Source organism: Zalophus californianus, chromosome 2, assembly GCF_009762305.2.
Source record: "Zalophus californianus isolate mZalCal1 chromosome 2, mZalCal1.pri.v2, whole genome shotgun sequence".
NCBI lineage: Eukaryota > Metazoa > Chordata > Mammalia > Carnivora > Otariidae > Zalophus > Zalophus californianus.
Window position 1 is genome coordinate 102539340 of NC_045596.1, and position 25584 is coordinate 102564923.

General features: G+C 37.6%; 1 protein-coding gene across 2 annotated transcripts; it reads left to right on the top strand.

The window, feature by feature from the left end:
- The first annotated feature begins 18203 nt into the window (after window positions 1-18203).
- LOC118356719 (L-lactate dehydrogenase A chain-like) lies at window positions 18204-19856 on the top strand. Of its 2 annotated transcripts, XM_035726155.1 has the most exons (2): window positions 18204-18986; window positions 19256-19856. In XM_035726155.1, exons 1-2 carry the CDS (start codon window positions 18300-18302, stop codon window positions 19409-19411), a joined length of 843 nt encoding a protein of 280 aa, XP_035582048.1. In that variant the 5' UTR covers window positions 18204-18299; the 3' UTR covers window positions 19412-19856. The 2 variants fall into 2 exon arrangements, with proteins under 2 accessions (XP_035582048.1, XP_035582047.1); XM_035726154.1 differs by having other exon boundaries at window positions 18204-19453.
- Window positions 19857-25584: the final 5728 nt, after the last annotated feature.

The following is a 25584-nucleotide window of genomic DNA, read 5'->3' on the forward strand; positions in this document are numbered from 1 at the left end:
CTGCTCATTGCAACTCAGTGTTTCTGTTGTTCATATGATTTCTCTTCCCAGAACACCCTCCCTTTCTTTTTTGTGTGGCTGGTGTCCAAACTTCCTTCAAGCAGACCCATAACCCACTCCTCTGCTGGTGCCTCCATTCTGTGCCCTCGTTGCACCCTGAACATACGACTGCTGCTTACTGAGTTCTCTTACCTTTTTTCCCATGGTATCTGCCTGTGTCTCCCACTCATATTTTATGTACATGGTTTAGATTCTGTCACCTTTGATTTTCTACAACCTCACACAGGGCCTGCAAATAGTAGTCATTCATTAAGGGTGGAATAAGAGTCAATGAGTCTCTGACTCAGGACCTATTTGTTACTAAAATTTAGCTAACATTTTTTTTTCACATTACCTAAAACTTCATTCTTTTCTGTTCAATCTAGCATTTGGAATATAGATTGTTTTATATTCTGGTAGTTCCTTATCTATCTTGGGCTTTCTTGGTTAACTTAAACTATACACCTTGAAGGACAGAAATTCATGTCTCTTATATATGTATATGTTGGGAACATGGAAATAGTTTGCTAAAGATTTGTTAACTTAATCCCCACTGGAAATATCTAGCATATATCTTGGGAGGAGGATAGCCTGGTTTAAATTTATTTTTTACTATTTTCACCCTGATAGGGAATCAAATTCTACTTCTCAGCAATTTAGTAATGCTTTAGAACTAAGATAAATTATGTTCCTATTGGAATATCTAGTTTCTGGGTTTTAAAAAACTGTTAACCTTCATGAAGTCAGTTTATAGAATTTCGTTTTACTTCCCCACCTTATGTCTTAATCACCACCACAGTACAAATAATCTGTTGCTTCAAAACCTCCATTCACTCATACATTTTATTCTTATTGACCTTGGCTTATGAAATTTGGATGGAAGAAATCACTAACTTGGAAAGGAATATTTGAACTTTGATTCTATGTTTCAAAGCCTTAACTGAGATCTCAGCCACATGGAAGCATGTAATTATTATAAGCCTACTTGGGGGAAACCACCAGTTTCAAGAACAAAGGAATTTTGCTGTATGATAGCTTACTCTAAGAAACTTTATTTTCTGTCCTTAAGTATCATCAAGTCAATATCTGGGCAATGGGAAATTTTTGTTTTCTATAGCCTTATGAAATTTTAGCATCAAAATCATTAAAAAAATTCACCTAGACTTAGGTGTCATGAAAAACTCTGTATTTGTGCCAGATTAACTGAAAAATTGGCTTCAGATATAGTGGGGAATTAGGGCCAAGCTTTAGGCAAACTTGGGTGTTTCTTTATTTTGGGTGAAAAATATATAAAATTCGATGGATTCTTGCCCTCTGACCTAAAACCAACTAAAACTCAACAATTTGGCTATGATTTCCTTTGAGGTTTTATATATTTTTTCAGCTATAAAATGTGAACCCAGGTCAAGAGGCGTATACTGAAGCCTCAATTTTAGCAAGAAAAATATTTATGAATTAAAAAAAAATATTTATGAGAATTCTACAGAAACTTGGTGGCTGAACAGACAACTTTAAAACTGAAACAACCAACTTAGAATATTTGGGAGAGGTGAACATTTCATGAAATTTGCCCTTACTTTTTCTCTTCTTGCCATAGTTCTAGCTATTAAATTCCACACAGCTTCTTCTTCTATGCTGTGTTACAATTTTTTGGTAGATTCTGTAGAGGAACTTCTCTTAATTTTTTCCTTTGCCTTCAATGTCATAACTCTTTCATTTGAATCACCCTCATTTTTTTTCCTCCAAAGCTCTTCTTTCCTGGGGGATCATGGCAGAGTTCCTCTGAAGACTGAATCAGAGGGCTCAGGAATGGATCCAGCAATATTGTACTCTAAGGAACTCTTCCTGTAAACATTCTTTTGACCATTATCTTTGTGCAAGGACACAGCTTGGTGACACACCCCCCACTGAAGGTTGAGTTTCTTGTGTTCTACGGAAACACATCCCAGCAGGTGAAGAGGTGGCCTCTGTCTCTCCCCCTTCTTTAGACATCCCAATCTTGGAGCTCATCGTCATTTCCAGAGCATTTTCTCACTGTTTCTTGCTGTTCAGCAGAGGAGTGTGTTGAGCTCTTATACAAAGAAAACCTTCAGCGGTCTGTCTAGACTTACCCCAATGTCTCCTGAAGAGCCTTCATATGTGGTGCTTCCTTCTTTCTTTCTGTCTCTTCTCTTTTTCCTAATAATCTCTTTACTCCATTCAGTGAAAACTTCCATACCCTAGAACATTTTCCTCATCTTGCAGAGAGGATAGAGGGGAGAAGATATCTGTCAATGTCTATTATAAAACAATCCCTGTCTTCTGATGCATTAAATAAAACACCATTTGAATTATTTTCTAACTCCCACCATTTGTTCCTTTAAGCCTTATTTCCCACTATTCTATTTTTTTAAAGATTTATTTATTTATTTGTTTGTTTGTTTGTTTGTTTGTTTGTTTTTTTATTCGAGAGAGAGAGAGAGAGAGTACAAATCGGCGGGTCAGAGGGAGAGGGATAGAGAATCTCAAGCAGCCTTTGCACTGAGTGAGGAGCCCAACATGGGATTCGATCTTAGGACCCCGAGATCATGACCTAGACTGAAACCCAGAGTTAGCCAATTAACCCCCAAATGAGCCACCTGGGTGTCCCTCTATTTTATATACCTCATGCTTTAGTCAAATTAGACTCTTTGCTACTATTCATTCATTCCTTCATTCAACAAATATTTATAAATGTCTCCTATGTGCCAGGCACTGTTCAAGTCTCCAAAAATACATCAATAAACAAAACAGACACACTTTGTGCTCTCACGAGCCTTGTATTCTAGCATATCCTGGGCATCCTTGGTTTTGCATTTTTGTTCATCTTTAGTGGTACCTCCTTATATATTTTCCCAATCCCAACATTGTTTGGCATTTCCTCAACTGGTACCTATATTTCAAAGCCAAATTCAGATTGTCCCTAACCCATAAACTGCCTTCAAAAGCAGGTTTGCTGTTAACACTTACAAGGCCAAGGGCTGAAGGATGAATGAGATTCACAAACCATTTGTCTAAATATTTAGAAGACATAAGTCTAGCTAAAGCTTCAAGAGCTAGATAATATCAAAATTGAAAATTGTGTAAGACTATGGTGTTGATATATCTGAAAGTGGGCATAATATCCAATATTGCTAAATTTACTATTATTGTTCATGTTTAGATATTCTTTGTTGATCAACTGGCATTGCTTGGAAGGTTAATAAAATTAAAACATAACAAATTATTATTTATTAATTTGTTGTTTTTTTCTTGTCTTCATTTCAGCAAAATAAGTAATGTTATAATCAATAACTTTTTTACATAATTGTGTCATATTGGCAGGTGACAGCCTTTCTTGGACACCATAGTACTTAAACTTTTGGGTTTTTTTTTTAAGATCTTTTTTATTTTTATATATATAGAGAGAGCAAAAGCAGGAGGGGCAGAGGGAGAGGGAAAGAGAATCTCCAGCAGACTCCACGCTGAGTGCAGAGCCCAACACAGGGTTCAATCCCGAAACCGGGAGATCATGACCTGAGCTGAAGCCAAGAGTTAGTCGCTTAACTGACTGTGCCACCCAGGTGCCCCTAGACTTTTGTTTTTTTTAGTTTCCAATTTGAAGGATCCTATTGAGGCTATCATAACTAGAACTATTGGTGTTTGATTCTAAATTATCATAAATTTTATGCATCATGTTCGATTATTTTAATAGGGAGATTTATGACAAAATATCATCATCACAGAAATTATTTTAAGTATTTTAACTTCCTTGAATAAAGTACTATCAATAGTATATTGGTTTTACCATCTTTTAAAGCAGTATCTAGATCCATATGGCAATATAAATAATCAGTGTCACAGGCCATGCATATTACTTCTAGACTTACATATATTAAAATTTAAAAAATTGAAGTGTTTAATATTGAAAACTGTTCTTCAGCTTCCATGTCCACCTATTGCAAACATGCTAATTTGCTAAAGTAGAAATATGTCCAGATGCCATACCTGCCTGGAGCATAAGGAAAAGAAAATAATGCTCAGCAACAGCAGAAGAAAGATACTTTATTATGCAAGAATCTTTCACATCCATGCTGAGAAGGACATGCATGACAAGTTAATTAATTTGTGTTTTCTCTTAGCTAACTGATTCTGCTGCTTAGGTCTTTCCCATATAATGAAGGAAGATCAGTGACTGACTCCATGCCCGTCCATGGCATGCACATGTAGTCATCTTTTGTTCTGGGGACAAACAGCAAATGAATTGAAGAAATGATTATTGGGGAACTGAGAGGTTTGATTAGGGGCTCGTGTTTAAAATTACGGGTTGGACTGGATCAGTTCTGTCTACGGGATTCCAGGTAACAAGCATTCATGTATTCTTTCATAAATTTGGTTTGTATGTTTATAATGTGTAGGGCTTTCTAAAGTGTGGTGTCCAGAGGAAGGTATCCTTCTTACCCAAATGTAATACTCTCTAAAAGAAAGTGTACTTAGGATAGGAATGATCTATAATTCTGAAATCCCTAAACACTTTTCATTTTTCCCCCTAGTGTCTGGAAGAATGTGATAAATACAACAATAGTTTGCCCTCATAGAGCAAACAACTTCTTTACAACCAATGAAAGATACCTTGTTTGTTTTTTAAACTACCACCTATGCCTTGCACAATAGATTCAAGATTGTAGAGTCTCAAATTTACTTTAAAAAATATTGAATAGCTAACTAATTAAAGGAAAAATGCAAATAACTATAATTCATATCCTTGGGGTTTTTTGTTTGTTTGTTTGTTTAGTTTTAGCTAGGAATAAATTACACATATGTGTGACAGGGTAATTAACAAAACCAATACTAGGCCTAGGTCTGAGTCTGGGTGACTAAGAGAATAGTAATAGTGTCACAAACTAAATTGTGAATGATAAGGGCAGGGTGCATGGGAAAGGAGTGATGGAAGGAAGAGCAGGAATTAGTTTAGTTTAAGGTGAACTTTGTAAACATTAATGGGAAGGCTCAGAAGGAAATAAGAGATATAGGATTAGAATGCAAGAGAGAGAGTGGGGTAAATGAAAGATTTTTGTTTTGTGGTTCAGAAATTTTAGTGATAATATTTGCCTGGTGATGATAATCAATATATTTCATAAGTATTTACTGCAAGTCAAGCACTCTATCAAATACTCTATACATACCAGTTTATTCCTTTGAATCACATGAGATTGATATTACTGTGTCCCTTCTCTTTGAAATAATATACATGAGATTTTGAGATGGTTGCTTGCCAATATTTTATTGCTGGCATGTAACAGACCAGAAAGTAAACCCAGGTCTGTCTAACTGCACAGCTTTCTCTTAATCACCAAGGGCACTGAAGCCATAAATTGGATTCCAGCTCCTTGGCAGAAGGTAAAGAGAAATAAAAGAAGGTGATACAGGGCATGGTGACATCTGGGAGAAGGAAAGGAAGCTTTATTAATTAGTTTTTTAAATTATTAGTGAGAGAAATCCTACTTGAATTGGTTTAAACAAAAAGGGGGGTTTTAACAGAAAGATAAACTATGAAATAACTAGACAGTCATAATTACAGATAGGCCATGATCTCTCATAACATCAGGAATCAGGGCCCAAAGGATCAGGCTTCCTCCTCTGATTTGTAGCCATGTTTCTCTCCATGGGTCAAGCTCCCTCTTTCTTTAAAGATTTATTTATTTATTTATTTATTTATTTATTTATTTGAGAGAGAGAAAGAGACAGCATGATAGGGGAGAGGGTCAGAGGGAGAAGCGATGTGGGGCTCGATCCCAGGACTCCAGGATCATGACCTGAACCGAAGGCGGTTGCTTAACCAACTGAGCCACCCAGGTACCCAAAATCTCTCTTTCTATAGAGTGGTTTTATCCATGTGACAAGAATGCAGGTAGCCAAATGTTCCAGAGTTTTATAGCTCATGACTTCAGCCAACAGAGGGACACTGATAAGACTTTCTAGTCTTAAGTCCAAAAATTCAGGGCAGGGCTCTAATTGGCCCAGACTAGGTCAAATGCTATATCGAGATACTTGTTGCTGTATGATAGAGAAACCTAAATAACCCCTTACTGGATGTTTTCTCACATAACAAGAAATGTGGAGGGAGATGGTTCCAGGGCTGGTTCAGTGTTAAATGATGCCAAGGGGCAGAATATCCAGGATCTTTTCAGTCTTTCACTCATGATAGAAAGATGGCTTCTGTGACTGTTACTATAATAATTATATCCTCATGGCAACATCTGAGGCAGGAAACAAAGGAGGTAGAAAAGAAAATTTTCTGTGTGACATTTTCTTTTGGTCAAGAGGGAAACTACTACATTTCAGGTTGAGTGGAGCCTGAGCAATTCTGGAGATTCTTTTAAGAAAAAAAAACAAAAAAAGAAAGAACAATATTAAAAATCCAACATTAGGCCCGGGGCCTTGGCTTGGGTCATTATGAGTATGGGGCCCTAAGCTTACTAAGCTTTATTAGCTTCCTTGTAAATCCAGTCAGTATTGTATTTTCCTCTTCTGTTTCAGTGGCTGAACTGAACTCACGTGGTCACTTCTGGCAGCCAGGTGTTTGGAAATGGCAAGTATCTGGATCTTTTAGCAGCTAACTTTGGAAATAGGTATCTAAGACTAGAGAAAAAGAGGAGAAGAATGGCCGTTGAATGAGGACCAATTGGTTCCCACAGATGTCTATCACTGGAATATTTATGTACAGCCAGACGTACCAGAATCATACTGTAAAATGTGGCTGATTTGGCAGTAACTATGTGGGTGGATGTAATGGGATGAAGCGTGTGCCCTCCAAATTTTGTCTGCTTAGAATCTCAGAATACAGTTTCATTTGGAAACAGGGTCTTTGCAGATGTCCTTAGTTAAGGATCTTGAGATGAATCATACTGGATTTAGGGTGGGCTCTAAATTCAATGACTGATGTCCTTTTAAGAAGAGGAGAGCCACACAGATGCACGCACAGAGGAGGCCAGGCAAAGGTGGAGGCAGAGATTGGCTCCTATCGCCAGGCCAGAATAAGTTCTGGGGCCTGAGATCACTATAACCTGAAAGAGGCAAGGGAGGATTCTCCCCTCCAACGCTTCAGAGAGAGCATGGCCTGTGGACGCCTTGATTTCTGACCTCTAGTTCCAGAACTTGAAGAGAATACACTTCTGTTGTATTAAGCCACCCAGTTTACAGTTATTTATCGGGGCAGCACTAGGAAAGTAATACAGTGGGATAAAGAGTAGTTATCAGAAGAAGGGGGTGTAGTGCTGGTGTCCACTGTAGACTTTATAAAAGGAGTTTAGAAGCAGGTAGAGTCGAAAATATAGGATGAGAGCCAGGTCGGTGTATTGCCTTGACGGTCGTGACAAGGCATGGGAATTTCAACGCTAGGCAGAGTTACCAGTGCAAAAGTCAGACAAGAGAGCAGAGATAATGACACAGGAGGACAAACAAATTCCTGAGCATTTCTACCCCTTGCCCGACTCTGCACTACATGCTGTATATCTGAAATTCTCCATCCCCTTACTCTTGCCTAGTTTTCTGCCTTTCCCTCTGTGAAACTGACTTGGAAGACATACTCCTTTCTTATAAGTCTTCTATATTTAAATACAGTCATTTTTTAAAATGTCAAAATGTCATCTGGGGACAATGAAGCATTCCACGTTTATTTAGTTTAGACCTAAAGGAAGCCATACTCTTCTGATGTATGAAAATTTCTAATTCTATATCATTTTGATGTGACTCTATCTTCAATGTATTCTATACATCCATGAATTCTTGGAGAGACTATGTTTTCCTTGCTACTCAGGATCAACATTATGCACACCCATTCCCGTTCTGTGCAATACTGTGATGTGGTGGGACCTCTTTCCCAAGTGCCCCGGGCAATCATATTGCTGAACCATTGCTCTTTTCTCTTGCTCTGAGCTGACCAGCTGTGCTTCTGGTCATTGATGTTGCCGGCATGCTCTCCTCTACCAGAACCCTGTCTTTCTTTAATGCACTGTTTCTAATCCACTGTGGTCTGAGAATCCAAATAACACAGCTTGTTAGGATTGATCTTACTCTAAGAGTAAATGCCCCCCGGTGAGCATCTGCATGCACCAAGTGAGTTTCCTTGGAAATTTATTCTTTGGGTTAGGTGTGCTAAGTTTTAGTGCATGGAGGGCCAGAGTAATTTTTTCTTTGCTTCTGAACACTCAAATAGAACCAGCTGGCTGATGAGGCGCTTGTCAACATCCAGTGAATTCTCAGTAGGAATTGTTTCGCGCCGCCCCCCCGCCATTTACATTGTTTTCCATGCCCCAGGTTATTTTTAAATGTTATATGTGTGATTTTGTTTCATTTTGCCATATCGATGGAATAATATTAGCTTCACTTTTAAAGCCTCCATCTTGAGGAATTACCCTAGGCAAACTCTGGATAATGATAATGTGAGGCTGATTTTAGGCGAGTTAAGAATCTGTGTTGTTAATGACCAACACACAACCATCGTGAGTGTCAAAGCTGGGCAAAGTCTGCCAGAACAACCTGATTGTGCCCAGAGGTAATATTTTAGAGATACAGAGCTGTAGCTGAAGTCACAGGAGGAGAGCCAGCGTTTTCCAGGATATCATATCGTTTATGAGTCAGGTTGCAGAATGTCTTTGAAATCTTGGGATGACATTAAAGTCAAAATGTTAGGAGTCGGAATTCTGAGGTCAGAATCAATAAGGTATTTGGATATTAGTCATTTGGTTTAAGAAAACAGCGTCTTTGAGTGGACCCCATTTGTCTCAGCTCCTTTTCTCAATCAGCCTGCTCTTCTCCAAAGCATTACACACAAACCAAGCAGGGAGAGACTAAATGGTGAGGGGCATAGGATACATATAAAAGTTGCAAGAGCTAAGTGTCAATAGTCACAGCCTTTAAAAGTAATGCAGGTTTAAGGAAACGAGGGCCTCCATAAATCACTAGAAAACTCGATGATGATTCCAACTGCAGATGGACTTTTAAACAAGTGTGTGCGTTTGTTGCTGCTTCTTGACTCCCAGTTGGATACTAAAAAAAAAAAAGGCTCTTTCTCAATTTCCTGTTCTTGGGCCTTATTAAAATCATTCCGTTGCTCTGACCCCCGCCCCTGCTCCTTTCTTCTCTTCACATCTGTGTTTGTGTGTGGAGGATGGTACCCACAGTTCCTGGACACGAAGAATGCATGAAGGTCCTGAGGATGAGATTGTGACCCAGCTACAGTGTGTGTGAAATGAGTGATGGGAGGAGAGAGGGCGAGCGAGCTGTGGTGCAGGGTTATGATTTGTATAGTTATTTCTAGCTTTGAATTGTTTCCAAATCTCATACATTCACAGACAGCCTCGCCAAAGCCCACAGCTGTCATGCATTTTCAACAGATTCCACAGGGCCTAGATGAGGTTTGAAGGCATTCCTTTCCTCTTACACATTAGCTAAAAGGAATTACCGTAACATCTGATATTGTGGAAGTGGGATATTTGCCATCCTGACCTTGCCCAAAGCAGTCCGGAAATGGGGTCCAAGAACGTATTATCTCATGTGGCCTCTAAAGGTCACCGGGGGCCCCTTGGTGGCATTCCAACAAGACCCAAGCACCCAACATGCTCTGCATTTGGAGAAACCGTGGTTCTGTGTACGGACCCAGTGGGGAGACACGTGTTCCCCTTGCTCTTTGGATGTTTGTCATAGGAAAGGCATGTTCCACTGGAGAAATTCCCAGCTGTCAGTAATGTGCTGATATACCACAGCCAATCATCAGAGGACGAGCCAAATAAACAGGATGTTCCCCATGTGTGTGATTGCATGAGTGTGTAACAAAACTTCTGCCCATTTCACAGCCTCATAATGGGATTGACATGCATTGCTTAATCTGCATCTGTCTGTTTAGGGTAAAAACACATAAACACCATGGAAACAATGTGTAAGAAAGCCCTTTCTTTGGCTATATGGGCTGTTGATAATGTTGGGATGAAATCTGGTATAAATTGGGAATGAACATTGCTTTAATGTTATGAGTTTACTTGCTGGGAAGTGAAGTCAAGACCTCCAAACACAGATGAGAGGAAATGATCAGATTGTCAGTGGTTATTGGGAGCTGACACAGAGGGCTGAGTCTATATGAATATTTTTACATGCCAGTGCAGTCATCTTCATTCTTTCTTCTTGTAAGACACTCATTGGCTGAGCTATTTACATAAATGTACAGAAACAATGTCAAAGTTATGTCATTGCCTTTTTTTTGGTGGGTTGGTTTGAAAATACTGCTTCTGATCACTATTAGTGTCTAAACATATTCCTGAAGCAGCAATTTGGGAAAGAGAGGAGAGAGGCAGTTCCTTCAACATTCCCTTGTAGAGTGGGTTCTTTGAAAAATAACATTGAGTATCCTGTCAGGTGTCAGATCTCTTAGTGCTCTGACTATGCAAATCCCTTTTGCTCAAGTTGATACATTTATTCATGATAATAACAGTAGATACCATTTATTGTAGATTTCCTGTATGCCAGTACTGTGCTGTCTTTAACATGCATGAACTCTTGAAATTCTCACAAAAACATATAATGTTGATATTATTATTTTTTAAATTTTATTTTATTATGTTATGTTAATCACTATACATTACATCATTAGTTTTTGATGTAGTGTTCCATGATTCATTGTTTGCGTATAACACCCAGTGCTCCATTCAGTACATGCCCTCTTTAATACCCATCACAAGGCTAACCCATCCCCTCCCCCCTCCCCTCTAGAACCCTCAGTTTGTATTATTCCTTTTTTAAAGAAAAAGACACTAGGGTTCACTAAAGTAAGTAGGCTTACTTTAGAAGACAGAGCTAGTGAGTGAGCAAGCGTGAGGCCACGTCTATAGGAGTACAAAAGCCATGCACTTAACCACTCCTTCACAGTATTACCTTCCTGTGCCTCTGCTTTATGAGAAATCTGATTCTATTTTGACCTCCAATGCTATGTTCCATAGAAACACAACTCAACTGTATCTTCTTGAACAGGCTTAATGCACAAAGGTGATTCTGGTGTTCTAGGGTCTATCCATTTGGCAGGGTTGAAGGTTGAAGACCATGACATGAAACCTTGGTAAAAACTTCTCTTTGTTACTCAAGTTTGATCTTCTGACTTTGGTTGTTACATGCTGTTTTTTTAACTTTAACACCCCAAATACACCAATTTAAGCCAAAATCATGTGTCTAAAAATTTTGACACTCTTCAATGGTTTTTATTTGATAAACATAGTGGGAAAAAGAAAAAGTTGTGAATGCACAGATTATGTGTGCTTATTTTTGTTTATGAGATCATTGAAGACTTGTACTATGATATCATCTGGCAGAAGACAGTACCACGTAGCGGTTAGGGCACAGGCTCAGGAGTTTCATTACTTATTATCTCCGTGACCTTGGGAAATTTAACTGATGTCTCTGTGCTCATTTTTTCCCCCATCTCTACGATAGACATAAAGAAATAATAATAGGGGCGCCTGGGTGGCTCAGTCGTTAAGCATCTGCCTTCAGCTCAGGTCATGGTCCCAGGGTCCTGGGATCGAGCCCCGCATTGGGCTCCCTGCTCCACGGGAAGCCTGCTTCTCCCTCTCCCACTCCCCCTGCTTGTGTTCCCTCTCTCGCTGTGTCTCTCTCTGTCAAATAAATAAATAAAATCTTAAAAAAAAAGAAATAATAATAATTATGGAACTGTTGCTAGGAAGAAATGAGAGAATACATGTAAATGTATGCCCCCTAATAAGTATTCAACAGTACACACTGAAATGCCTTGGTGCTTTCCATCACCAATCTTTGTATTATATTTCTTCAAGGTTCTCCTCAAAGTCAGACACACTGGATTATATTTGTTAAACATGGTCTCCCTAACCTTAGAATGTAAGCTCCCTGAAACCAGATATGTTTTTTTTTCCTCTGCTGTATTTTCATTGCCTAGAACAGCACCTGACACGTGGTAGGTCCCTACAAATATCTGTAAATAAATGAATGTTAGTTATTATTACCATTAATATTATTATCATGTACTTCAGATTCAGATACTATGCTGAAAAAAATCCTCAAAATATGGTTTAAATTTGAACAGTTACCAAGGCTCATGGTATATTTGATTTCTAATCATAGAATTTAACAGCTTATCAGAACATCAGAGCATACTGAGTTTAACCTCTTCAATTTATAAAATTAAGAGAACTTAAAACATCCCGAGGCCTAGTGATATTACATGATGTTCTCTTAGTCAAGAATGACCTAGTACCACATCAGAACTGGCACTGAGGCCTCTGCACCCCCAAATCCAGTGCTCTTTCTTCTGTGCCCCACTGATTTCTAATTTGGGCACCAACATGGCACTCCACCCCTCAGTGGACCAGGCCTCAATCCGCGTGGAAACCTGCACCTATTTCATTATTGTGTTTTACTCCAAACTTCTCATCACCCGTGGGTGATTGGTCATTGCTACCCTGCAGGTTTTTCACCATGATGGAATTTCTTTTTTGGATGATAAAATGAGCTCTCGTTACAAGCCCCATACAGAGATGGCTAAGAATTGCTAGGGGCCAGGGATAGCTGTTCCTATCCAGGTCCCTTGGCCACTAGTGGTGCACCTTTTTTCTCTGTTATTTAGAGTCCTCTGGATTTTGAGATCTCCGGGACCTTCCACTTGGGGAGAAAATCGGAACAAATACAAACTATACAGGTTATTGCATTGCTTCTCTGACTCCAGAGCTGTCCAGGGGAAAAGAAGGTATCAATTCATCTGACAAACATTTATTAAGTGATTATAACACGGTAAGCAATGTGAATGTGTGTGTATGGAGTTGACAAGTATTTTTAAGTCCCATTCTTTTTCTTCAAGAAATTTACAGTATCTCTGAAAAACAAATTATCCAAAATAAATCCTGCACAATAACACAATAGTTAGAAATGAAGAGTGGAGATGAAAATAAAATTTTGAGAGAGCTTAGAGGAGGGAAAAAGTCACTTAGAGAGGGGTAATTGGGATGTTCATGGAAGAGGCAGCATCTTAACTAGACTTTCATGGATCACTTGTCTTCACATTCCATGCATCTCAGATGAAATATATTTGAGAGTTGATTACTTAGGGCCTGTTTTGCTTCATGGCATTTTATCTCCTCATGCATGCCATATCATAGACACATATGTGTGCAACTCGATGCAACCACCACAGTTTATTTCTCAAAAGAGGCTTTTATTAGAGGTACTAGTATGTATTTTTTTGCATAGTCATAATTATGAACACTTACTTGAGTTTATAAATGATAATATACTCCTGAAAGACAAAAATTTGTATCTTGCACATACCCATGTACAGTATTTGGAGTTTCTACAAATAGCTAAGAATCAAATAGCAGAGGATTTTTGGACATTGCTAATTCAACTCACATAACTGATTATGGTTAAAACACAAAACATTTCCAAACAAAAGTCCATTATGAAGTAGTGTAGAGTTTTAAAGGGACCCATGAGCTGAACCCATGATTAAGTCTCCCAAAATATTTACGTTTCTTTTTCCCCCGTGGAAGTGTATCTTTTGGCTTAAAGTAATTTGCTGCACCTATTTTAATAGCTGATCTCTTTCCTTATCCTTATTTTTAAGAGTAAATATAATGTTGGTTAAATAAGTATCTTTATTTTTACTAAATATTTAACAATGCATTGCGTACTACACAGTAACTAGAAAATTGAAAGTTCTCTTTTTTATTGAGGTGTAATTGACATATAGCGTTATATTAGTTTCAGGTCTGTAAAATAATGATTTGATATTTGCATATATTGCAAAACGATCACCACACTAAGTCTTGAAAGTTTTGATTTTATTAAACCATATGTTATATTTTCCATTTACCAAACCAAAACTAAAGAAATAGATACAAATGATAGGAGAACGACAAAGGAATGTGATTTGCATCAGTTGATAGCGGTGATGTGTTTACATTGTCCAGTCTTTCCCCCTCGTTTTGTCTTTGCTCTGTCCCTCGTCAGCTGAGGAATTGTCTGCTCTGTGGCTTTCTCTCCTTAGCATTTATGCCATTCACTTGTTGGTTTTATGCCTTCGGGCTGTTTAGCTACTCATTTTGCTTGCTGGCTCCTAAGGCTATGATTGCAGCCATAATCCTTTGTTTCTCATGTGGAGCATGCTGACAGATGTGCGCACTGAACATTTTAACCAGCACACTTCTGCGGGCTTCTTCTGAAGCTGATGGAATTACCAAAACAATTCTATGCTCTTCTGAAGAACAAAAGGAAGGCAAAACCAGAAAGATGGCTCAAACACAGTCACTGTGGAAGATGTGTGAGAGCCGTCACAGAGCATAAGAACAATGATGCTCCGTAGGTTTTTGCGGGCCACCTTCTCTTGAGAATTTAACAGGAACAGTTTACTCAAAGCCTGTGTCCTGTGTCTTGCTACAGTTAGTTTTTATACCAGTACTGGGTCTTAGACCAGTTTATGCAGACGAGTCAATTGAAATTTTGGAAATATCCTGGGACAAGTATCCTAAGGTCATGAAAATATAAGTATAGAAAGAAGATGACTTATTACCAAATACTTATTGAGCTGTTATTACATGAAGGAGACTTATTTAAGGGTAAGTATGCAAGATGTAGTCTGCCCAGAGGACCATGTGTACAATTGCTGAAACTGGCCTGGGGCCTTCAGCTATAGCTGAAAGAAGTCGAGATTATAATCTAAATTAAGAAGATTTTCCAGAAGTTGATTGAATATTGTACCTGGAAGGGCTATCAGAAATCATCTACTCCTCCCATCTTATTTTAGGAATATAACTATAGTTGTGACTTGCTCAACATCACTCAGAAATTTAGCAGAAAGTCAGATATTAACATAGTTATCTTTCCTCTAAGCCTGGTGATTTTTAAAAAAATGATATGACATATATATTTATTCTGACTTAAGTAGGTCAAATGCAATTTTATTTTACTTGTATTAGTTTAGTGCTTATTTGTTGATTGTTTTAATTCTAAATGTGCTTAATCTGGTTTTCTCTGCATTGTATATATATTTTTTAAGACTTTATTTATTGATTTGAAAGAAAGAGCGAGAGAGAGAATAAGTGGAGAGGAGAGGCGGAGGGAGAGGGACAAGTGGGCTTCCTGCGGAGCAGGGAGCCTGACATGGGGCTGCATCCCAGGACCCTGGGATCGTGACCTGAGCCAAAGGCAGACGCTTAACTGACTGAGCCACCCAGGTGCCCCTGAAATGTATATTTTAAGTTATTTATTTAAGTAATTTATTTAAGTTACAGGAAAGAGGGCAAGAGGAAGCCTTCTCTATTTTGCACTTTAATTTTTTCACTTTCTATTAGTATTAACTTAGAACTTTTTATTATAGAAGTAATAGATGTTAATTGAATAAAACTAGAAAATGTAGATAAGGAAAGAATGAAAATTAAATTCAACTGTAATCCAACCCCCCCAAAGAGAAAGACTATTTTTATATATATAATATTTATTTCTAAGTTATTATATTACATATAATATTATATTTATTAATTTAACATATTAAATTAAAATTTAATTTTATAATGTATAATACATTATGAAATTATAAAAATATAAACTATATTTTGCATATACACAAATATATTTATATTATGTATATCTTCTTTGCCATAAAAAATGGGGTCACATTTAAACTACTATTTGTACTTCATTTTTTCATGTAACTATTAAATGGGCATTTTCTGTGTGCTAAATATGTTTAGGATATCATTTTTATTGGAGCAGCAAAATAGTCTTTTATTTCTTATATATTTGGACGTTTTATTTATCATTAATTTTTGGACATTTTGAAAACAAATTTTCTTCATTGTAAATATTCTACAATAAAGATCCATATAATTGCATGCCTATACTTAATTATTTTCTTAAATTTTCAGATGTGGAACCCCTGGATCAAAGGATATACATATATGCAAGACTTTTGATACATGGTGGGCCTACCACCAACACTTACTTTTTGTTCTAGGCTTCAAAATTTGTAGTTTATTTATTTTATTTTTATTATTTTTTTAAATTTGTAGTTTATATTCAATGCTACGGACTTTAAAATTGGCAAGGGTCAATACGTCTATAAACAAACAAAAACACACAAAAAAACTCTCCTGCAAGAAATAGTCACCATGGCTTAGCATCCACACAGAAGGCCTTTTATTTCCTGAATAGCATTATATCAAGTAAGTATTTGAGATAGATGTAGCTTCATTTCTATCCCTCCAGGGCAAGAGGGTGATGATCCTAAATTTAGCAGTGGCATCAAGAGGTGGATTTTGTCACAACTTCATGTCTCCTTCCTGGGGATCTCTGACTCCCACTTGCCAAACCTGGGATGGATGTAAAATGGGTACATGCTTCTCTAAGAACTTGGAAGCCTTCAGATGTTAGAGAGCAAATACTGTCACCTACTAGAGGACATTGTGATTCTTCTACTTCTTTTAAATTTTCTTTCTGTGTGTAATTACTTATTAATATGAGAATAAGTAATAGTTGCTATTTTTAAACTTGCCTTACTAAAAGCTGCTAGATGTGTATAATGAATATGCTAAATTCAGTGAGGTTTGCATGCATCTTTTAAAAGTAAGAATATACATTCTAATATAAAAATATTTTTAAAGAGAAAAATGCACATATGTTTATTATTTGCAACTATAACCTTTCCCATTTTGGTGCCTTATAGAGTACATATTCTTTGGTTTCCTTGGATACAAAATAGTTGTAGCTAGTTTCAAGCATGTTGTTTTCAGATAATGGTGCTTTGTGATAATAGGTGTAGACAGTTTCATGCATGATATTTGAGCATAGACACTGAGAAATAGAAATTAATTATAATTAATACTTCCATTTCTGAAGCAGTCTAAAAATTCAAGGAAAAATACTATTGCATTTGATTATTTAATACCATCTGTGACTTGAATTGCTTACATCACAAATTATTATAAACTATCTCCAAAGGTCAGATTTTTTTTCCAGTTAAATATTTTGTTATCTAAGAAAATGTTTGTATAATTTTGGATTATACTACAACTCAATTAATAATGTTTTATTTATTTAAGATTTTATTTTTAAGTAATCTCTACATCCAGTGTGGGCTCGAACTTACAACCCTGAGATCACGAGTCTCATGCTCTACCAACTGAGCCAGCCAGGTGCCCCAGTAATGTTTTAAACAAATATAAGTGCAACTATTTTGTCATCTTTATCATATATTTCAAGTGTGTGTTAGTTCATTATTTGGAATGGAAAATGTCAGTTTTCAATTTTTTTTTTTGTAAAGATTTTTATTTATTTGACAGAGAGAGACACAGTGAGAGAGGGAACACAAGCAGGGGGAGCAGCAGACAGAGGGAGAAGCAGGCTCCCCACCGAGCAGGGAGCCTGATGTGGGGCTCGATCCCAGGACCCTGGGATCATGACCTGAGCCGAAGGCAGACGCTTAACGACTGAGCCGCCAGGAGCCCTCAGTTTTCAGTTTTTAATTTTTGTTTATATGTTGTGTTTATTCTGATTAGTGGATCTTGAGATAGCTCTAGGAAAACTTAGAAATTTTTAGTCCTACTCTTTTTTTGGACAATATGGATTTTGTACTTCATAAGTACACAACCCTCATATCAGTACATATTATGTCAGATGAACTTAGTCTACTTTAAAAATAGAGAAGAGGATATTGCTGTGCTCGAATACAGGACAGGCACAACTTGATGGAAGGGAGAGAAGTAAAGGAAACGAAAAAGTCTGTAGCATTGAGAACTTCCAGCTCCAGGGAGATTCACATGTTGACTACCGGGAGTTCTAGATAATGGTCAGGTAGAATGAGAGTCTCGAGTATGTGCAGCTGAGGCCATGTCTTGTCCTGACTGAGTTCCCTGAAACACTAAACAAAATATGTATGTATCTGAGCATTTTCAAAAAAAGATTTATTTATTTATTTATTTGAGAGAGAGAACAACTTAAGCACACATGCGCATGTGCACACGGGTGTGGGGGTGGGGCAGAAGGAGAGGGAGAAAGAGTCCCAAGCAGGCTCCAGCTGAGCGCAGAGCCTGATGTGGGGCTCAATCTCATGACCCTGAGATCATGACCTGAGCCAAAACCAAGAATCTGGTGTCGGAGCCGCTGCCGCCGAGTCCGGATTCAACCTCGCGCGCCGCTGACGCCCGCCCGCCCGACGTGCACTCCCGATTCCTTTTGGTTCTACGTCCAAAATGGCAACTCTCAAAGATCAGCTGATTCAGAATCTTCTTAAGGAAGAACATACCCCCCAGAATAAGATCACAGTTGTTGGGGTTGGTGCTGTTGGCATGGCTTGTGCCATCAGTATCTTAATGAAGGACTTGGCAGATGAACTTGCTCTTGTTGATGTCATGGAAGACAAACTCAAGGGAGAGATGATGGATCTCCAGCACGGCAGCCTTTTCCTTAGAACACCAAAAATTGTCTCTGGCAAAGATTATAATGTGACTGCAAACTCCAAGCTGGTTATCATCGCAGCTGGGGCACGTCAACAAGAGGGAGAAAGCCGTCTTAATTTGGTCCAGCGTAATGTGAACATTTTTAAGTTCATCATTCCTAATATCGTAAAATATAGCCCAAACTGCAAGTTGCTTGTCGTTTCCAATCCAGTGGATATCTTGACCTATGTGGCTTGGAAGATAAGTGGCTTTCCCAAAAACCGTGTTATTGGAAGTGGTTGCAATCTGGATTCAGCCCGGTTCCGTTACCTAATGGGGGAAAGACTGGGAGTTCACCCATTAAGCTGTCACGGGTGGGTCCTTGGGGAGCATGGAGACTCCAGTGTGCCTGTATGGAGTGGAGTGAACATTGCTGGTGTCTCTCTGAAGAATCTGCACCCTGACTTAGGCACTGATGCAGATAAGGAACAGTGGAAAGAGGTTCACAAACAGGTGGTTGACAGTGCCTATAAGGTGATCAAACTGAAAGGCTACACCTCCTGGGCCATTGGACTGTCTGTGGCAGATCTGGCCGAAAGTATAATGAAGAATCTTAGGCGGGTGCATCCAATTTCCACCATGATTAAGGGTCTCTATGGAATTAAAGATGATGTCTTCCTTAGTGTCCCTTGCATCTTGGGACAGAATGGAATTTCAGATGTTGTGAAGGTGACTCTGACTTCTGAGGAGGAGGCCCGTTTGAAGAAGAGTGCAGATACACTTTGGGGGATACAAAAGGAGCTGCAGTTTTAAAGTTTTCTAATGTACCACTTCACTGTCTAGACTATAGCAGGATTTTAATTGGAGGTTGTGTATATTGTCCTTATTATCTGATCTGTTACTCAAGTAATATTAAAATGGCCTAAGAAAAAAGTCAGTTTCCTAAAGTTCCAAATAGGAATGGTTCACCAAACCCTACAGCTGTATCCTGGTACTGGATGATACCTGTCTTTGTAGCCCTAAATTGGTTAACGTAAGTTAGCCCCACCGTCTCAGAGGCTCCACTGCCAGAACTGAGGTTGCTCTGCACACCAGATGTGTGTTTACTGTGTGCTCTGTCACTTCGGGTTCCTTCCCCCAACACCCGACATGCCTAGTCCATCTTTTCCAGTCAGTCACGTTCTGGGATCCAATGTATAAATTCAATATTGAGTGTATTGTGCATAACTGTCCTAAAGGATCTTACTTTGTGTACCATGTATGTCAGAATATAGTGTACATGGCCATATAATGTAAAAAGACAATGCAGCCAACTAAGTGTCATACCAACTAAAATACCAAATAAATTTTGAACGGTGACTCTTTTGAAAACAAAACAAAACAAAACAAAACCAAGAATCTGCCACCTAACTGACTGTGCCACCCAGACACCCCTATCTGAGCATTTTTAAATAAATGAACTTGATACTAATTTCTTAACTAGTACACTGAAAATATTTTTATTAGTTGGATTAAAAGGAAGGAAAGAAAACAAGAGATAAGTCTGAGCATTGAGATAGCTATTGAAGATTTGCTTCACGCTGGATATTATACTGAACTGTTTTACACATTACCTCATATAATTCTCACCACCACCCACATGGAAAACACTGTTAGAACTCATTTCAGAGATGAGGATGTGGAGAGATCTTCTCTGAGGAGGCCCAGAGAGTTCAGAGACTTGGTCTCGGACATGTAATTGTAAATGTAAACTAAACATTAGTGCCCTCAGCCAATTCTAATAGCTTCGTATCTATTTTCTACTTGACTGATTCTAATGAAGTAAAGTAATGCTTTGAGACTTCTTTTTTATTTTAAACTTTCCAAGCTCTGGCACTGAAGGTTGATATTTTTCCTTAATTGATCCTAGTGTATGGATTGAGAATTTGAGAGTGCATCATGCCAAAGTAGGTTCGTTACTCACCTGATCTATAAATACAGGATTGTTGCCCTTCTAGTCCAGAAAAGAGTCAATATGGAGGGATCAGTTTACTCTGTAAGGCCATTATAATGCTTCTCACAAAAATATCCAATTAAAAACTGTTGTGAAAATAAGAGGAATCAAAGGTCTTTCATTCCAGTATAGGGATGAAAATATCACTTTGTTAACATCAATATTGTATTGTCTTTATAGGCATGCTAACTAATACAGTTACTTGGTCATTTTATCTTGTGTGAGGTAATAGTGATTATTATAAGTTATATTCTTTTTCTTTTACTACGTGCCACATTTGTTTTCAAATGAAATCTAACCCATCCCATTCTAGTCAAGTAATGCCTAAACTATAATATCTTATAATATTAAACATAACTTTATACCATCATGGTGTAGAATATAATATCAAACAATTTTGAAATATAACCCATGGAGGAAAATGTTGATGTTGCAAAAAGATGTCATCAGAGATTAGGCCAAATTAACCAATGTAATAACTTCCTACCAAATGTAACCATCTCTAGCTTAAAACAAAGATCTGCTTCATAATACAAACATATTCTTCCCTGGAGCAGGACTGATAATTAATGCCACATATTCATGGTGAGAAATGTATATGAGTTTGGTCATAAATGTTCTCATGCATTTTAAATGTCAATAAAATGAATAGCCTTTATTATTTCGGAATGATAGCTTGTTCCCAGACACCGCTACTTTTCAGGGGATGATGACTGCCTTGGCACATAATGAAGTATTACGGGAACATGCCTTAAGCATTTGTAAGACACACCCTTAGCTCTGAATCAATGTGGCAAGGGCAACACATAAGGGCACAAAGAATATGCTTGAGGAAATCCAATCCCTGCTCTTGCTTCCACTTACACTCTCATAAATCAGTCTAGGTGAATATGTTAAGCTCAGTTAGAAAAAAAAAGTTAAAAAAAGAGACAATACTTCTCTTTCTTTGGCTTGCAGGGCCAAGTGCTTTGTTCATGGTCATCCCTGCTTTCTAGACACAGCTTTTTGTTTTTTAGAGAATCTCCAAAGGCTTGACTTCTGTGGGTAATTTTGTTCCACATTAAGAGAAAAGGACTTGTATGTATTTTTACTCTCTGGCACATTAAAAACATGTGAGGCTGGCACATAGGTAATGGATAAAAGTAGTTGGTTCCTGGGATGGAAAGAATTATCAATTGAATAGAAATTAAAAATAGGACCTCTGACTTTCATTCCAACATATAAAGAGCTTGGAAGTTGTCACTCCTGTTCTTACAGCAAGGAAGCTAAACACACTTAAGATGGATGACTTTTCTTGGACCCAGCAGAGAACAAAGTTTGCATGTCAAACTCCCATCACAAATTTTGGCGAGGTGGGCAAATCCAGAGTCACAGCTGAGATCCACTTACCTGAAGCTGCTGGTGCCATAATCTGGTATGGAAAGTTAAATGGCAATTTTGAGGAAATGCTGCAGGTTGAGTATGGACTAGCAGGAGAGTGGGAAACTTGTGGAGGTTTCAGTTTTATGGGCCCCCCCCCCCTGAGCTCTAAATCCAGGAATCCTACCGGATTCTCACAGTGAAGATCCAAGAAAGATCCTCTTGTGGCTTTGGCATTGACAGGCAAAGAGTAATCATTGCGAAATATTCCCAGAGAGCTCTACATAACAAAGACACATGCTTGAGGATAAAAGACTACCAGAGCCTCACCCCAACTAAAGGAAGGGCATTCTCACTCCAGCTAGCCTTTTGGTATCACCTAAGGGAGAAAAAAGTTATACCTTGGGGAAGCAATTGTGAAGGTCACAGCCCAGGAAGGGACCCAGGCTTGCAAAAAAACTGAGATGTAATCATAAGATTACAGAATGCTTCCACCCTTCCCATACTTTCTCACCACCCCAGCAAGGTTCTAATGTAATGATAGTGGATTAGAATGGAAAGAGCTGTAAAATGAAGACTATCTCTGAAGAAGAGTGCTTAGGGAAGCCCAGAGTCACCAGGTAAGATAAAAACAGGAGGACTAGAGAAAATTGAATACTGTGGCCCCTACATTTATAGCAAATACTAGTACAACATATCTGGCTTTTAGAACAATTACAGGGGTGCCTGGGTGGCTCAGCTGGTTAAGTGACTGCCTTCAGTTCAGGTCATGATCCTGGAGTCCCGGGATCGAGTCCCACATTGGGCTTCCTGCTCCGTGGGGAGTCTGCTTCTCCCTCTGACCCTCCCCTCTCTCATGCTCTCTCTCTCTCTCCTATTCTCTCTCTCTCTCTTAAATAAATAAATAAAAATTAAAAAAATAAAATAAAACAATTACAAAGCTGAATAGGTGATGGGTATTAAGGAGGGTACTTGTTGTAATGAGCAGTGGGTGTTATATGTAAGTGATGGATCACTAAATTCTGCTCCTGAAACCAATATTACAGTCTATGTTAACTAGCTAGAATTTAAGTAAAAACTTGAAACAAACAAACAAATTACAAAGCATGCCAGAAAGCAAGAAAACATAGTCTGAAGAGTTAAAACAAGAATCAGAATCAGAAACTTGGATATGGCATAGATATTGGAATTATCAGAATTTAAAATAAATATGATTAATAAGTTAAAGACCCTAAAGAAAAAAGTAGATAACATGTAAAAACAGATGAGTACTGTAAGCAGAGAGATGGAAGCTATAAGAAACAAAAGGAAATGCTAGAAATGGAAGACAGAAATGAAGAGTGTCTTTGATGTGCTCATCAATAGATTGGGCATGCCTAAGGTTAGAGCTAGTGAGATTAAAGATAGGTCAATAGAAATTTACTGAATTGAAAGCTAAAGTAAATAGAAATTTACTGAATTGAAAAGAAAAGGAATAAAAAATCCCCAGAATATCTGAAATATCTGAGAAGTGAGACAACTGCAAAGAAAAAAAGTAACATATGCATGATTGGAACACCAGAAGGGGAAGAAAGTGGAAACAGAGCAGAAGAAATACATGAAGTGGAAACGGTTGAGAACTTCCCAAAATTAATCACAGACACTAAACCACAGATCTAGGATGCTCAGAAAACATCAAGAAAGTTAAATTATAACCTCTAAACAACAACAACCAAGAACCACACCTAACTATATCATATTCAAGCTGCAGAAAATCAAAGACAAAGAGAAAATCTTGAAAAAAGACAGAGGAAAAAAATACACCTCACTTGTAGTAGAACAGGATAAGAATTATAGTGGTCTTCTGACCAGAAACCATGCAAATAAGAAGAGAATGGAGGGGGACGCCTGGGTAGCTCCATTGGCTAAGCCTCTGCCTTCGGCTCAGGTCATGATCCCAGGGTCCTGGGATCAAGTCCCACATTGGGTCCTTGCTCAGCTGGGAACCTGCTTCTCCCTCTGCCTGCCACTTCCCCTGTTTGTGTGTGCTCTCTCTCTGACAAATAAATAAATAAAATCTTTAAAAAAAAAGAAGAAAGTGGAGGGAAATATTGAAAGTTTTGAAAGGAAAAAACACCAACATATAATTCTATGTCCAGTAAAATTATTCTTCAAAAGTAAAGAAGAAACGAACACTTTCTCAGACAAACAGAAGTTTGAGGGACTTTATCACCAGCAAACATGCCCTGAAAGAAATATTAAAAGAAGTATTTCAGGGAGAAGAAAAATGATATAGGTCAGAAACTCAGACCTACATGAAGAAAGGAAGTGTGTTGGAGAAGTAATAAGTCAAGGTAAAATGAAGTCTTTTTTTTTTTTCATTTTTAAGATAACTGTTGAAAGCAGTATTAGTTACAATATATTGGGTTATTATAGCACATGGATAAGTTAAAATAAATGAGTAAGTGAAAAAGGGACAGGAGAGAGGAGTAGGAAATACTCTATAAGATACTTGCATTATGTGCATATGAAACATTTAATTATTTGAAGGTGGACTTAGATTGGTTAAAAATGCATATTTGAAATTCCAAGTCAACACTAAAAATATTTTTCAAGAAATATAATTGACATGGTAAGAGAAGACATAAAATGGAATCATATCAAATGCTCACTTGAAAGTGGAGAAGGTAGAAAACGAGAGAAATAAGATGTAACAGAGAACAAATATAATATTTAGGACCGTTGGACATGGTAGATATTAATTCAACTGTGTTTAATAATCACTCTGTTTATATACATCAAGTTAAAAGACAAATTGTCAGTGAATTAAAAAAGAAATATGGAATTGTATCACTAAGATCATGGCAGCTGCTGTAACAAATAGTCTTCACAATTTTAATGGCCTAACACAATACAAAGTTTTCCTCTTGCTCACGTAAAAGTTGATGAGGTAGTCCTAGGTAGTTTCAGGGACCAGGGTCTTTTTCTACACTGTGTCAGGACCCAAACTCTTTCTACTTGATGGCCTTGTTTTTCTTTGTACTTCTTAAATTTTGCATCTAGATGGTACAAAGGGGAGAGAGAGGAAAGCATCAGAATTTATAGATGTATAATTCATAAATTTTTCTCAAAAATATCTTTTAGAATGACAACTTAATTAAAAGATATTTATACATGTTAAAAAAAAGTATAAACCACTAAGGTTTAGAGCAAGGTATTTTTATGAACATCAATCCAGGGTACTTTGTTACTTGAATATAAAGAGTAAGCTCCAAAGTGAAAAATGCAATATTTTAGATAAATTTGCCAAAGAAAACTTGAGATTTAAAAAAATTGAAAGAAAAACTTGAATTATGTTTTAAAATATTACATGGACAATTTCTGGAAACCAGTTTTAATAAATCATTTTTTTGGCACATTTTTTATTTTAAATGCTAAAAAAAATGGTCCAATCTGGTGAATGTCCAAACCTAAACTGGTTTAAATAAAAAATGCTGGTTTAAAATATTTACCTCTCTCTTAAGTTTATGACCCTTGTCTCCATTCACTTACCACATATTTCCATGTGAATGGGCAAGCAAATAATTAAATTTATGTGTCCAGAATTTAAAACCAAAATAAACCATAAGGGTCTCTAATGAAAGAACTTCCAATACTGGAAAGAGAGAATAAAGATAATTCAATCATTTCATTAGATGTCAGGAAAATGATGCAACACAAAGTGGTAGAAAGGAATCCAAATATACAAAATATCTAAGTAGATGCAAA

What these genes read in the sequence shown, in the direction of transcription:
- LOC118356719 (XM_035726154.1), top strand. Translation starts at nt 18,300, where the DNA reads ATGGCAACTCTCAAAGATCAGCTGATTCAGAATCTTCTTAAGGAAGAA.